Source organism: Saccopteryx leptura, chromosome 10 (assembly GCF_036850995.1).
Source record: "Saccopteryx leptura isolate mSacLep1 chromosome 10, mSacLep1_pri_phased_curated, whole genome shotgun sequence".
Lineage (NCBI taxonomy): Eukaryota > Metazoa > Chordata > Mammalia > Chiroptera > Emballonuridae > Saccopteryx > Saccopteryx leptura.
This window is the reverse complement of record NC_089512.1, coordinates 52,345,163-52,361,129: the sequence shown is the minus strand read 5'-3', so window position 1 is coordinate 52,361,129 and position 15,967 is coordinate 52,345,163. Positions and strand designations below refer to the sequence as shown.

The 15,967-nt window shown below is 43.2% G+C and overlaps 1 protein-coding gene across 1 annotated transcript in view; it reads left to right on the top strand.

Annotated features, from left to right (window-relative positions):
- LMCD1 (LIM and cysteine rich domains 1) overlaps positions 1 to 15,967 on the top strand; it is a 68,657-nt gene that overhangs the window by 28,431 nt on the left and 24,259 nt on the right. The window contains exons 2-3 of the mRNA XM_066351484.1: positions 3,528 to 3,616; positions 15,284 to 15,539. Coding sequence (XP_066207581.1) covers positions 3,528 to 3,616; positions 15,284 to 15,539 — 345 coding nt within the window. The remainder of the gene's footprint in view (positions 1 to 3,527; positions 3,617 to 15,283; positions 15,540 to 15,967) is intronic.

The following is a 15,967-nucleotide window of genomic DNA, read 5'->3' as shown; positions in this document are numbered from 1 at the left end:
CTCCTCTTCATCAAGTTCTTCATTGTCCTTGGTGACTGTTTCTCCCATTAAAACTCCCCTTGGGGTTCACCTGAAGCCAAATGCTCAAAGGAGGGAGAAGTCCCTATTGCCCCTGTATCTCTCATCCCTGGGGGACTCCTGGTCCTTACAGCCCCTCACACAATTCGGGCCCACAATGTCGGATGAACCATATCCTAATATCCTGAGCCAAAGAAAATTGTTAAAACATTTTATCCTCCCTTCAAAAAAAGGGGGGGACAGAATAGATGCTTCATTCCAAGATTCCAAGAACCCATCTTTTTTAAGTGACAGGTCCTTTTAAGCTCTTCTCTTCTTAGCTACTGTGGGCCCCTGTGCCATCTTTCATGAAGGACACTGTCCACGTCAGACAGATCCACTGTGTATAATCCGGAATATCTCATTTGCAACATATTTATTTCTGGTTGACATTGTCCCCTCCCCAATAAGCAGGGTCATTTTCTGGGTCGGAGATAGCTGGTCTGGCTGGCCCCTGGATAAACAGAATGCAGTGGCCCAGTGGCCATTTATTGTGTTAAACAATCTGCCAGGAAACTGGCCGCGAGAGTGGCCCGATGGCCCAAATCTATTTCTTTCTCGAAGGCCATTTATTTTTCTCTCCCTGATTCTGTTGCCCTAGAGACTGTCCCAGTAGCAGGCTAGAGACTAGGGCCAACCCTCTGCTTCCTACACGTCAGAGGCAACACATATACATGAAACAAAGCAAGGATGAGAAAGTATCTGGAGGGTGCTGTTAGAAAAGTGGTTCCTCTGAAGTTCCCTAGAATTCTCCAGCTGTTGGGCAGGTAATTTTTTTGGAGATCAGATTCAGAGTCTCTCAGACTGTTTACACACGATATGACAGCCGCAAACACTCGGTACAGTCTAAGCCTTACCCATGCGGCAGCCCATCTAACCCCACAGTAACTGCATGAGGCAGGTTGGTTCTTATCATCCCCATGCCACCAACAAAGAAACTGGGAGTCCACAAGTCCAGTCTCTTGCTCAAGTCCAGCAGAAGAAAGGCATAAAATTGGGACTAAAACCCAACCGTCTGACTGCAAAGCCTGGACCTCTAACAGAAATAGCTGCCAGTTCCCAGCCTCTCTCCTCACTTCCAAGGAAGGCTCACACTTCAAAGGCTCTGGAAGCCGCTCCGCATCCTGTGTCTGCCATTTTAATGTAATCATGTAAGCCTTCCTGCTGGGGCCTTCAACCGCTTTGTAACATCTCCCAGAACAAGGATTCTGTAGAACAGGATTTGGGCAACCCCAAGTCCGGCCAGTTTTCTCATTTTACAGAGGAGCAATTTAGGCTGGGCGAGGAAATGAATCACCTCTAGCTGCACAGCTAATAAATGTCAGAGTTGGCACTGCTGGCCAGCCACCTACCTCCACCCACCCCCCTGCAGGCCAGCCGCGGCTGTGCTGTGTAGCCTCACATCACTGTTTCTAAACCAAACCCGGAGCCAGCAGCTCAGCTCTCCGGGCCAAGCATCAGAACTAATCCCCTTATAGGATGTCTGTTAAACCAGGCACTCATTAGAAGAACAATAATGCTCAGCGTGCAGGGTGCTTGGCCCTTTATGAAATGCTTCCACCCAGCCCTTCTGTTTCCAGGCCTCACCGCCGCTGGGTCTATTTAAAACAATCTAACGATGAAGCCTTATTCATAAATTGTATACCTCCCAAAGTAGCCTTTGAATCACTCAACTATGAAGTGTGAAAGGATCACCGTATTTCAACTAGTAGAATCCAAGGTGTCAAGAATAAGAGGCAGATGTTTGCAAGGTTTCATACATCTGTGGCTATAGGGAGCAAAGTTCTGCCTGTGAGTGAAAGCTCCCACCTTAGAACGAGGAAGTAGTGGTGTGCACCATCTTGTTTTTCAATTTTAACACAGATGTAACACTGAACAGGTACAAATATGAACATGCTTTCCTTCAAATAGGTGCAGCATGCCCCGTACTCGCCAAAGCTGTGAATGTGCCTAGAACTGAGAATGTTGTGTCCCAAAGAGCATGCTCAGTTGGAGACACCTTACCCATCAAGCCCTTTTGTACCTTTTCGCCCTTACACATTCTCTTCCTTCTGCCAGGAATCTCTTTTTCCTTTCCTGCCAGCTCATTTTGCACTGCCCCCATCCACAGTCACCTACTTTAGGAAGCCTCCCTAGATTTCCCATAGGGGTTTATTGACCTTATTCTGTGCTTCTAAAGTCTTCATGAAAATAACAGTGGTTACCATTTTTAGTGCCTAATGCAGTCAGACATTTTAAATACATTATGTCTGTACTCATTTGACAGGTAAGAAAACCTGGCTCAGTTGATCCAAGGTCAACGTGGCCGATAAACTAGACTTGGAATTCAAGTCCCTCAGGCTTCAGAGCCCATGCCTTCTGCTACACAACAGGCAGCTTCCTTGCCTCAAAATTACCCCTTCCAGGAGCAGGTGATAACTGTTTTTCCTTCTCCATCTCCCCCCAGACTGTGACTTACCCTGGGGCACACTTGAGCCTTATGACTGATATATTCCTGTGCCTGGCACATAGTAGATGCTAAATAAATGGTTAAGTGCTTCAAGAGTTTGTTGAATGATGAGCTTATCCCTTTATATTACTAGCTGATGAAGTCTGGCTCATGATAAAACTGTAACACATGTCATACCTGTACAAAATCACCCATACACACCCCACTCCCAGTGGAAAGTCAGATAAGTTTCTAGACCAGTAGGTCCATATACAAACCCTCTGCTCCTCTAGTTCTAATATGATGAGTCTTCTAAATTTTGTTCAATCAAAGATTCTAATTTAAAGGGGCTGGGGTGGGGCCTGCGGGTCTGCCTTTCTGGCAAGCTTCCAGTGATGCTGCTGGCTTCAAGACGTCACCTGAGAGCCATTTGGGTCTAAACACATCAGCAGCAGCCGCCATGCATTCTGTTAGCTTTTTCTGGTAACGAAAAATAAAACCTAACTCTTGCAGGTTCACCTACCAACGTATGACCAGACTTCAAATGCTCCTGATTTTCTGTTTTAACAAAATATTTAAGTTATGGGCCATAAACATTAGGCAACATGAACATTGGTTTGCATTTGGTTTAATCACACCCTATCAATATATTAACAATAAATGAGGGAGAGAGGACATTTGCTGGAAGACTGCATTCCAGTGACAAGTGGATGACGGGAGTAAGGGAGTGTGGAAGAGAGAGCAGATGGCCCCTCGCAGCAGCCTTAATGGCTAATGACAGCACTGCAGGCTGGGATTGAGCCTTCATTGCATTTTTACTGGGATGTGCCCCACCCTTCCACTTGCCCGGCCTGCGGCCACTTTCCCAGCTGGCCTTCTGGTAAACAGTAAGTGACGGTAAACAGTTAGTGCCGGCTATTCATCTCAAGGCCTCTGAACCCCGCACAATTCCTTTGCTGGCATGCCAAGTCTTTGAGAGGTCAAGTATCACTGGTCCAAGATGTTTGGAAGGAAAACACCCTCTTTTCTGCTTCTTTTCCAGATGTCCCTGGGCCAGCAGCAGTCAGCAAGAGGTGTGCCTTGTTTGAGATGCAAGGGGACATGTTCAGGCTTCGAGCCACATCCGTGGAGGTAACAGAGTTTGTCAGGGGAGGCTCTGCCTGCGTTCACTTCTTGGCTGTCCTTTCAGGGAACCCTGGTCCTTCTCTGCGGGGCTGCTTAGGATGCACGTTGTGGGGAGGAGTGGCTCTGGAGCCCTTGGCCTAACTCAGAAATGTTAGAAAAACCCTTGGGGAGTCCAGATGAAGAAGGAGTTCAGCGCTCCATTAGCCATTTCAGGGTGGAGGCTCAGCCCAGCAAGGGCTGTACCGGGAAGGTGTGGGCCATTGTTAGCTGGTGCCTGGTCCACTCTGGGTAGAGCTGTCTGTCCTGAGGTCTGGTGTAGGGCTTGATTTTCTCCTACTGCACCATCATCCCCAATGCTGAGTTCTAATCTGAGGATACGCCTGGGACAGAAATAAGTCATTGTAGGCATATACTTAAAAGCTAAGACCTCGTATTCATATCCATGTGGGAGGACCATATGATAAGCCAGACTTTTCTTTCCTTTTTTTAAATGAAGAACTCTGGCCTTACCAGGTGGTGGCACAGTGGATAGATAGAGCATCAGACTGGGATGCAGAGGACCCAGGTTCAAAACCCCGAGGTCCACGGCTTGAACGCAGGCTCATCTGGCTTGAGCACAGGCTCACTAGCTTGAGTGTAGGGTCACTGGCTTGAGCGTGGGATCATAGACGTGACCCCATGGCTGCTGGCTTGAGCCCAAAGGTTGCTGGCTTGAAGCCTAAGGTCGCTGGCTTGAACCCAAGGTTGCTGGCTTGAGCAAGGGGCCACTCGCTTTGCTGCAGCCCCCCAGTCAAGGCACATGTGAGAAAGCAATCAATGAAGAGCTAAGGAGACTAAGGAGCTGCAACGAAGAATTGATGCTTCTCATCTCTCTCCTTCCTGTCTGTCCCTTTCTCTATCTCTGACACACACAAAAAAGAGAACTCTGAAAACTAGAGGTAGGGCTGCCACATGGCACAATCCTGACACTATTCACATCAGCATCTATGTGGACAGCTCCCCCAGGTGTTGTGTAGGGCACAGGCTGCGTGACTGTCCCTGAGGCCCTATGAGACTCTGCGGGGCACAATAACAAAGAAGATGCTTTTGCCTCCACTGCCCAGCATACCTAGCAAGCATTGCCTTGAGCACTCAGTGGGGTAGCAAAATTTGGGAGGTGTTCACCTCAGAGATATTGACTTCCACTGTTGGAAGGCAATTACAAAAATATTTATTGAACCGAGGTAAATCTTTTATATTTAAATGTTGAAATACCCTGAGCAGTAGGTATTAGTATATTTTTTGCAGATCAGGAAACTGAGGCTAGGTAATGAGGAGATGGCTACAACATGGCAGGGTTCAAACCTGGGCCTGTGGGCACCCTATCTCATGCTCTTGACCGTTTTGCCATATGGTGTGCCATGAGCTTCTGGGCACTCCATTCCCTCTGACTCCATTCCCTGACAGTCCTCTGGACCTTCAAGGTCATCTAGTCCCAATTGCTATCCCCTGCACAACTTTTTCTCATGGCTAAAACTCTCCCAGGAGAGAGACCTAAAGATGGCAGTGGAGTAGGCAGATGCACAGACTCCCAGCTCACACCACCAAACTGGATTACAAACTAATTTATGAACAATCAGCATGAAAAACCAACTCTGGACTACAAGAACAGCTCTCAAAAACCTAGGAGCAAAGAAGAAGCCACAACAAACCTGGTAGAGAGCACCTGAATCTCCCCTGCTTACAGGAACAAAGGAGGGGTGAGGCTGAGAGCCCAGAAGGGCTCTCACTCCAAGGAAAAGAGCAGAAAATACTGCTCACAGCCACTTGCCTGGTGACCAGGGAATGAGGTGTGTTGAAAGGGCCAGCTTGTCTTCCAAAAAGAAAGGGGAGAGAGAGAGAGAGACAGACGGAGAAGAGCAGAGGATTGCAGGGAACAACCTGAGAAGCTGACTCATCCAGTGCTGGAGGCGGCCATAGCTGGGGGAGGGGCTGATCCTTCCACAAAACAAAAGACTAAAGTGCTTCCAGGTCACAGATCTCTGAACACCTCTCCAGCTCCAATCAGTGCAAAAAGACACAGCTGAAAACAAGAAGTGGGGAAGAGGGGCAGTAACTCAGGTCTCCATGGAGATCTGAGATACACCTACCCCTACTGAAGCTGAGAGAACACCCTGCCCCCAGAGAGAGTAACTAGCAGAAGAGGCCTTCAGAGTCTCAGGTTATAGCCACCGCATTCCTAGATTCAATTTCAAATAAGCCCCCTGCTGAGATCAGTAAACAAGACTATCACCTGTTAAGAAAACAAACAAATCAAGACTTCAAAGGGGCCCAAATCCGAAAGTGAATTACAAATAATAGCTGATGCCAACACAAGAAGACCTAGAAATAACACAATTGAAAACTGGAGGCAGACAACACCAAGCCTAGACTCAGCCAGGTCTACAAACAAAACACCCAAACACACAGACATAATGAGAAGACAGAGAAGTGCAATCCTAATGAAACCACAAGATAAACATCCAGGAAATGAACTAAGTGATATGGAAATAACCAAACTTCCGGATGTGGAGTCCAAAATAATGATTGTAAGGATTCTTAGAGATCTTAGAACAATAATGGATAGTCATTACAAACACCTAAATAAAGAAATAGCAAGTATAAAAAAGGATATTGAAATATTAAAAAAGAATAGTCAGAGATTTCAAATACAATATCAGAAATGACCACAATGGCAGGAATTAAAAACAGGATGGATGAAGCTGAGGATCGAATCAGCAAGTTGGAAAACAAGTGGAATGAAGGCATGAAAGCAGAGAAGAAAAAAGAAAAGAGACTCAAAAAGTCTGAGGAAACTCTCAGAGAGCTCTGTGACAAAATGAAGATAAATAACATCTGCTTCATAGGGGGTTCCTGAAGAAGAAAAAGAACAAGGGATAGAGACTTTGTTCAATCATATCATAGCTGAAAACGTCCCTAAATTAATGCAGGAGAAACTCTCACAAGTTCAAGAAGCACAGAGAACTCCATTAAAGAGAAACCTACACCAAGACACATCATAATTAAAATACAAAGCTAAGTAATAAAGAGAAAATATTAAAAGCTGCCAGAGAAAAAAAGGCTATCACCTACAAAGGAGCCCCCATAAGGTTGACATCAGACTTCTCAACAGAAACACTTGAGGCCAGAAGGGAATGGCAAGAAATATTCAAAGTAGTGCAGAACCTACAACCAAGACTACTTTATCCAGCAAGGCTATCATTTAAAATTGAAGGAGAAATAAAAAGCTTCCCAGACAAAAAACAATTCAAGGAATTCATTACAACCAAACCAATGCTGCAAGAAATGTTAAGGGGCCTGTTGTAAACAGATCAAAGTGGGAAAAAAATATAGCAAAAGAGGAATACAGCTTTAAAGAATAAACTGGCAATAAACAACTACATATCAATAATAACCTTAAATGTAAATGGATTAAATGATCCAATCAAAAGACATAAGAGAGCTACATGGATAGGAAAACAGAACCCATACATATGCTGTCTACAAGAGACACAGCTTAAAACAAAAGATGCACATAGACTGAAGGTAAAAGGATGCAAAAAAACATTTCATGCAAACGGAAATAAAAAAAGCTGGGGTAGCAATACTTATATCAGACAAAATGGACTTTAAAGCAAAGGATACAGTAAGAGATAAAGAAGGCCACTACATAATGATAAAGGGAGCAATCCAACAGGAAGATATAACTATTATAAATATCTACGCACCTAATATAGGAGCACCTAAATATATAAAGCAGACTTTGATAGATATAAAGGGTGAGATCAACAGCAATACAATAATAGTAGGAGATTTCAATACCCCACTAACATCACTAGATAGATCCTCAAGAAAGAAAATTAACAAAGAAACAGCAGACTTAAAGGACATACTAGATCAACTCGATTTAATAGATATCTTCAGAACCTTTCATCCTAAAGCAGCAGAATATACATTCTTTTCAAGTGCTCATGGTACATTCTCTAGGATAGACCACATGTTAGGGCACAAAAGTGGTCTCAACAAATTTAAGAAGATTGAAATCATCTCAAGCACTTTCTCTGATCACAATGGCATGAAACTAGAAATGAACCACAACAGAAAAACTCAAAAATTCTCAAACACATGGAAACTAAATAGCAGATTGTTAAATAAAGAATGGATTAAGAATAAGATCAAAGAAGAAATTTAAAAATTCCTAGAAACGAATGATAATGAGCATACAACAACTCAAAATTTATGGGACACAGCAAAAGCAGTACTGAGAGGGAAGTTCATAGCACTACAGGCACACTTTAAGAAGCTAGAAAAAGCTCAAATAAACAATTTAACCCTGCATCTAAAAGAACTAGAAAAAGAACAGCAATTAAAGCCCAAATGTAGTAGAAGGAAGGAAATAATAAAGATCAGGGCCGAAATAAATGACATAGAGGCTAAAGAAACAATACAGGGGATCAATGAAACTAGGAGTTGGTTCTTTGAAAAGGTAAACAAGATTGATGAACCTTTAACTAGACTTACCAAGGAAAAAAGAGAGAGGACTCAAATAAATAAAATTAGAAATGAGAGTGGAGAAATAACAACTGACACAACAGAAATACAAAATATTGTAAGAAAATACTATGAAGAACTGTATGCCAAAAAAACTAGACAACCTAAATGAAATGGACAAATTCCTTGAAACATACAATCTTCCAATCTGGAAGAATCAGAAAACCTAAACAGATTGATTACACCGAATGCGATCGAAACAGTTATCAAAAAACTCCCAACAAAGAAAAGTCCTGGGCCTGATGGCTTCACAAGTGAATTCTACCAAATGCTCAAAGAAGAACTAACTCCTATCCTCCTCAAGCTATTTCAAAAAATTCAAGCGGAAGAAAGACTTCCAAGCTCCTTTTATGAGGCGAGCATAATTCTGATTCCAAAACCAGGCAAAGACAACACAAAGAAAGAAAATTATAGGCCAATATCCCTGATGAATATTGATGCTAAAATCCTCAACAAAATATTAGCAAACAAGATCTAACAATATATGGAAAAAATCATACACCATGATCAAGTGGGATTTATTCTGGGGAGGCAAGGCTGGTACAATATTTGCAAATCGATCAATATGATTCATCACATAAACAAAAGGAAGTAGAAAAACCACATGATAATTTCAATAGATGCAGAAAAAGCATTTGATAAAATTCAGCACCCATTCATTATCAAAACTCTCAGCAAAGTGGGAATACAGGGAACATACCTCAACATGATAAAAGCCATCTATGACAAACCCACAGCCAACATCATACTCAATGGGCAAAAATGAAAAGCAACCCCCTTAAGATCAGGAACAAGGCAGTAGTGCCCCCTTTCACCACTCTTATTCAACATAGTCCTGGAAGTCCTAGCCACAGCAATCAGACAAGAAGAAGAAATAAAAGGCATTCAAGTTGGAAAAGAAGTAAAACTATCATTATTTGCAGATGATATGATATTGTATATAGAAAACCCTAAAATCTCAGTCAAAAAACTACTGGCCCTGATAAATGAATTCAGCAAAGTGGCAGGATATAAAATTAATACTCAGAAATCAGAGGCATTTTTATACACCAACAATGAACAGTCAGAAAGAGAAATTAAGGAAACAATCCCCTTCACTATTACAACCAAAAAAATAAAGTATCTAGGAATAAATTTAACCAAAGAGACTAAAGAATTGTACTGGGAAAATTATAAAACATTGATAAAAGAAATCAAGGAAGATACAAACAAGTGGAAGCATATACTGTGCTCATGGTTAGGAAGAATAAACATCATAAATAAATATGTCTATATTACCCAAAGCAATTTATAAATTCAATGCAATACCAATTAAAATACCAATGACATACTTTAAAGATATAGATCACATATTCCAAAAATTTATATGGAACCAACACAAGTAGCCTCAGCAATCTTAAAAAAGAAGAATAAAGTGGGAGATATCACACTTCCTGATATCAAGTTATACTACAAGGCCATTGTACTCAAAACAGCCTGGTTCTGGCATAAGAACAGGCATTTAGATCAATGGAACAGAACAGAGAACCCAGAAATAAACCCACAGCTCTATGGACAACTGATATTTGACTAAGGAGGTAAGGGCATACAATGGAGTAAAGACAGCCTCTTTAATAAATGGTGTTGGGAAAATTGGACAGCTACCTGTAAAAAAATGAAACTAGACCACCAACTTACACCATTCACAAAAATAAACTCAAAATGGATAAAAGACTTAAATGTAAGGCGTGAAACCATAAGCATCTTAGAAGAGAACATAGGCAGTAAGCTCTCCGACATCTCTCGCAACGATATATTGGATGATTTATCTCCACGGGGAAGTGAAATAAAAGACAGGATAAACAAATGGGACTATATCAAACTAAAAAGCTTTTGCACAGCCAAAGACAACAAGAACAGAAAAAAAAGACAAACTATACAATGGGAAAACATATTTGACAATACGTCTGATAAGGGGTTAATAACCAAAATTTATAAAGAACTTGTAAATCTCAACACCAGGAAGACAAACAATCCAATCAAAAAATGGGAAAAAGAAATGAATAGACATTTCTCCAAAGAGGACATACAGATGGCCAATAGGCATATGAAAAAATGCTCAACATCACTAATCATTAGAGAAATGCAAATTAAAACCACAATGAGATATCACCTCACACCAGTCACAAAACAACACAGAATAAGTGCTGGCAAGGATGTGGAGAAAAGGGAACCCTCCTGCATTGCTGGTGGGAATGCAGACTGATGCAGCCTCTGTGGAAAACAGTATGGAGATTCCTTAAAAAATTAAAAATCGAACTGCCTTTTGACCCTACTATCCCACTTTTAAGAATATACCCTAAGAACACCATAGAACTGTTCCAAAAGAGAAATGCACCCCCATGTTTATGGCAGCATTGTTCACAATAGCGAAGATCTGGAAACAGCCCAAGTGTCTATCTGTGGACGAGTGGATTAAAAAGCTTTGGTACATATATATTATGGAATACTACTCAGCCATAAGAAATGATGATATTGGATCATTTACAATAACATTTATGGACCTTGATAACATTATACGGAGTGAAATAAGTAAATCAGAAAAAAACTAAGAACTATATGAATCCATACATAGATGAGACATAAAAATGAGATTCAGAGACATGGGCAAGAATGTGATGGTAACAGGGGGTAGGATGGGGGTGGGAGAGGGGAAGGAAGGAGAGAGAGGGGTGGGGGGAGGGGATGGCACAAAGAAACCAGATAGAAGGTGATGGAAGACAATTTGACTTTGGGTGAGGGGTATGCAACATAATCAAATATCAAAATAATCTGGAGATGTTTTCTCGGAACATATATACCCTGATTTATCAATGTCACTGCATTAAAATTAATAAAAATAAGATAAAAAAAGAAATATAAAAAAATTAACTCTCCCAGGAGTGGGGGAACCCCCACTACCATGCACTTGTTTTGGCCTCTTGAGCTCTATCTGGCCAAGAGGAGAGCTAGGTTCCCTATCATGTCACCCACCCCATTGGTCCTGAATCTTGCCACCAGGGTGTCATAGAACAATGTTTAGAATCATCAACTTAGGACCCTTAAGATAGCTTAGGAGGCCCCCTTTTTAGAGTTATTGGGGCAAGGGGCTAATTCATCCATACTGGAACAGTGAGGCCCCACCCTTAGTGGAGAAACCATGACCAACCACTCTCATCTCCCGTTCCCATACTCTCCATATTTGAAACATATGTAAAGATCCAAGTGGTCGCCTGGTTTAGTGGGAAAGGCCCTCCACTAATAATCACAGGACAGAATACATATGCTGACACTGCCCGAACAAGACACTTCCCTTCTCTAAACCTGACCTTCTGTCTGAGAAATAGGGACGCTGGAGCCAACGGGCTCTGGGGTCCTGTTTTGGCTTTATAATTCCATAGTTTCAGGCAAGGCAAATTGGTTACAGTCAAAGGAATGATTCACATGGTTAGCAGACTTAGAATGGATTTTGTATCAGAAGCACAGAAGAATAGCATTACTTAGAGAGGAGGGTACAAGAGCAGACTTTCAGAACAAACGTATTATAAAAACAAGGACAAGTCCCCCAGCAGCCTTTAGCCTCCCTCTCTCCCCATAGCCACCCGGCTCCTTGCCCATCTGGCAAATGTCACAGGATGCTGAATTTTCTCAAGGAGGCAGAGAACACACCTTCAGGACTCTTAATGGTTCAAAGAGCCCAAAGCCAGGTTTCTTCCCAGCATTCAAAGACTTTTTTTTATAGTGTTCTTTTAATTAGCTTTTTTTTTTTCAATATACACTGACTTCAGTGGGTAGAGAGGGAAAAAAAACCTGATTTAAGGAAAACAGGAGACACAATATGAAAAATGAAGAGAGACCACCGGTTTCAAATTACAAAAGTTTGCGTTCTATATGGGTCACTTTGAATAGACTCTCCCAAACTCCTCATGATGGCACCCCTTCTCATGAGGTCCCGGCTCTGGCCTCTAGGCCAGCTTCAGCATCTGCCCCGGGAATTGTAGTGTTAATTCTGCCTCTTCTCACAGGTGCAGGGGATCTTCATAAGTAATTCTGCAGTAACATAATAAATGTGCTTCCTCTGCTTTTAGAGGGACGGTCTAGAGAAAGTCAGCCTGAGCTGCTTAAATTCCTGAAAGGGACTCAGTAGTGACTGTCACATTTTGATGTGCGTCAGCATCACCTCAGGAACAGGATCACAATGCCTAGGCCCGGATCCCACTCCAGACCATGAACCTCAATAGTGGTGTCCTCGGCAGGGTGGGGCCAGGTTTGCCCAGCTCCCCAGGTGACTTGGATATGCAGCAAAGTTTGAAAGTCATCAACTAGACCAGAGGTCAGCAAACTCTCTGTAAAGAGTCAGATAGCAGTCATTTTAGGCTTTGCAGGTCATGTGGTCTCTGTCACACCTATTTACCTTCGTCCTGCTAGCATGAAAGCATTGGTTTATTTAAGGACCTGGAAATTCAAAGTTGTTAACCCATTTAAAAATGTAAAAACTATTCTTAGTTCACGGGCCATGCAAAAATAAGATTTTGGCCTATAAGCTATGGTTTGCAAACCCTGGTGTAGACCAGCCCTCTAATTTGATAGGTAAGAAACTTGACCAGGGACCTATGGTGGGCTAATAATGTTTAGACAAGGATTAGAGTCCAAGGCTGTGCCTTTTTCACAATTAAAGGTTGCCTCTGACAGATTGCAGAAATGGCCCTTTTAATATTACTGTGGACCTTTCTAATGTGTCTGTGTCCTCTACAACCTGGGTGCCTAGAAAGAGTAGGGTAGACTTCTATAAAGTCCCACCCATGTGCCTGGCAACGTGAAAAGCATGAATGAAAGAGAAATAATGTGGACACAACCTCAGAGAACATCTCATATTCATCAACATTTTTCATTTCAAAGCGTTTGCATTCCCAGCATCTCTGCCAGCACCCTGAGAGTCTATGTTAACTACGCAATGGCAGCCTCCTCACCCAGTTCCATGGACAGAAAGTATGGGAGGGGTCGGAGGACTGACCGATGGGAGACCGGCTTTCCTTCACTTCATCCTCTTTATCCTCCTTCCACTTCCTACTGCCCCTGCCCACGTTAAACCAGTGGTGCTGTCACCTCTCTTCCAGGAGAAGCAGTCTCCTCCATGCCTTGTAAAAGAGAGAGGCAAGAGAATATTATTCATCATGAATAAAACGCCCCAATTCCACAAAACAAGCCACCCCTTCTTATGAGAACAAAAAGACCTCTCTTTGCCCGGCATCACCTTTAAGGTCATATCCTCTTTTGTAGTGCTAGAACTATCCATGAGATTGTCAATTTAACTTTTCTCAAATTGCAGCCCACTGAATGAGAACTTGGACTGCAAACTTCTCCTTACATAATATTGGCCATGCTGCATTTGTCCCCCACTTAAAGCATGTTGCACATCGGCACATTAAAGACAAGAAGCAGCCTTACACTAAAAAATGTATCTCACCTTCTGTTTTCCAAACTCATCGTCACTGAGCCCTTGTCCACATGCCACATATGAACATCCTGGAGTACTGGTTCAGTCCAGCAGAATGACCACACAGCACCATGCAACTCTCATATACTCCAACCTGCTTCTACTTTACATCTGATTCTCTCCTCTCCCACCCCAACTGTAAGGTCTTTGAAGGTTGCGAGGGGACCTCCTCTTGACGTTATGCGAGGGGACCTCCTCTTGACGTTATGCAAGGGTTTCTCAGCCCCAGCACTATGGACATTTTGGAACCGGACAACTGCTGTGAAGGGGAAGTTGAGAACTGTGGCATGTTTAGCAGCTTCCTTAGCCTCTACCCTACAGAAGCCAGCAGCACCCCATTGTGACAATGAAATGTGTCTCCAGAAATTGCCAAATCTCCGTGGGGGACAGAATGGACCTTGGTTGGGAACCACTGATGTAGACTATCAAGGCACGCTCCAGCTAGCCCCAAGTCAACATGTGTGGTCTAGGATTAACATATCAAACTCCCGAGTTTAGACGAGCACAGGAGGGTTTCTTCAGACATGTCTGGCTGGGAAGTGCTCATACGGCTACAGTAACATCGCTCTTGCTTAGGCTGCCCCATCACTGCAGTGGGTCTTGATAGAGGTCACTTGACTTAACAAGTTCTTAAATCGCATGCATAGAGCATCTGGGATACAGCATGCCTACGGTGACAGGCCAGAAAGGGAGGGGCAAAATTTTCCTCTCAGGCCATAGATCTCTGCATTTCTAAACCTTAACAGTATGACACAAAGCAGCCAATCACTTCTGTTTTTGTCAGAGAAAAGTGTCAAGCTTCCCCATGAATTGGAAGCTTCCCTAAGATGCGTTTTCCTTCTCCTAGCCTCAAGACCCAAGACTTGCCCATAAAGGGCAATCTCTCCACTCCAAGGGGCTTCCTAAGCTCATTCCCTTCCCACTGAGTCCTGTCTATCAGTTTCTTTAAAGAAAATATTCAGCTCTATTCTAACTTTAGAATGAGTGCTCAAAAGTTTAAAAGTCATTGAAGCTATGAGGCTTACGAACCCTGGGAGACGATTTTAAATTCCTTAAAGCAAGCGTTCCGCAACTATTTTTATTAAGGGCCAGATAGTAGATATTTTAGACTTTAGGGCCAGATAGTCTCTGCTGCAGCTACACAAGTCTGGCACTGTAGCCAGCTACAGAAGATATGCAAGTGAATGTTCATGACGTTGTTCCAATAAAACTTTATTTATATTGAATAGGTTATGGGCTGGGCTCAGCCCATGACTGTGAAGACTCCTGCTTTAAAGCATCTCTAATGAATGAACCAGCATTTGCTACGACAACCACCATGAGGGAAAATGTGTTTCTGTTTTTCCAGCAACAGTCATGTTCCACAATCCCCCCAGGCAGACAGACAGATAGAAAGACAGAGTCCCCCAGATGCACCCAACCACAAAGGCCCATTGGTCTCAGGGCACCATGTGCCTGCTGCTAACCTTTCCAAGTTATTCAAGTTAAACTTTGTGCTTGCTTTCAAAAGGGTAGCTCCTGCCAGTGGGAGGCTCTGCCTCCCTTTTCTGGAGGCTGATCTGACTTGTCCCCTTCTCTGCCCGCACCAGGAAAATATGCAAGTCATGCAAATGCAGCCAAGAGGACCACTGCCTGAGCTCCGACCTGGAAGATGATCGGAAGATTGGCCGCTTGCTGATGGACTCCAAGTATTCCACCCTCACGGCCCGGGTGAAAGGTGGGGACGGCATCCGGATTTACAAGAGGAACCGGATGATCATGACCAATCCCATTGCCACTGGGAAAGATCCCACCTTTGACACCATCACCTATGAGTGGGCTCCCCCCGGAGTAAACCAGAAACTGGTAAGACAGCCTCCTCCATCCAAGTGGTTAGCCATGCCACATGCCCTTGCAAATGTTAGCCCTGCCACAGGCTCCCGAGTTTCAAGGACAAGGTAAGAAGAGGGGAAGTTTACAGAAATAGTAGGAATGACTATGGTTTCATTCTGTTCCTATTTCACAATGTAATCTTGAAGTGAAGACTCTCCGGGCTTCAGTTTTCCTCATTCATTAAATGGGTAGAGGTGCCCATATGAACTCTAAAGGCCTGTCCTACTCTAGTACCGGGTTGAACATAGCTCCCTGTGGGTGGGCTCCTCGCTTCTAAACAGAGGATGGCTTATCATCTAGAACTTTCTACGTGCTATCTTCATCTACATGCAATGTTCATTTCCCCTTCAAGTGGTTAGGATGTGCCATTTGCACCAGGAGAGCAGAGAAGCAGCCCTTGC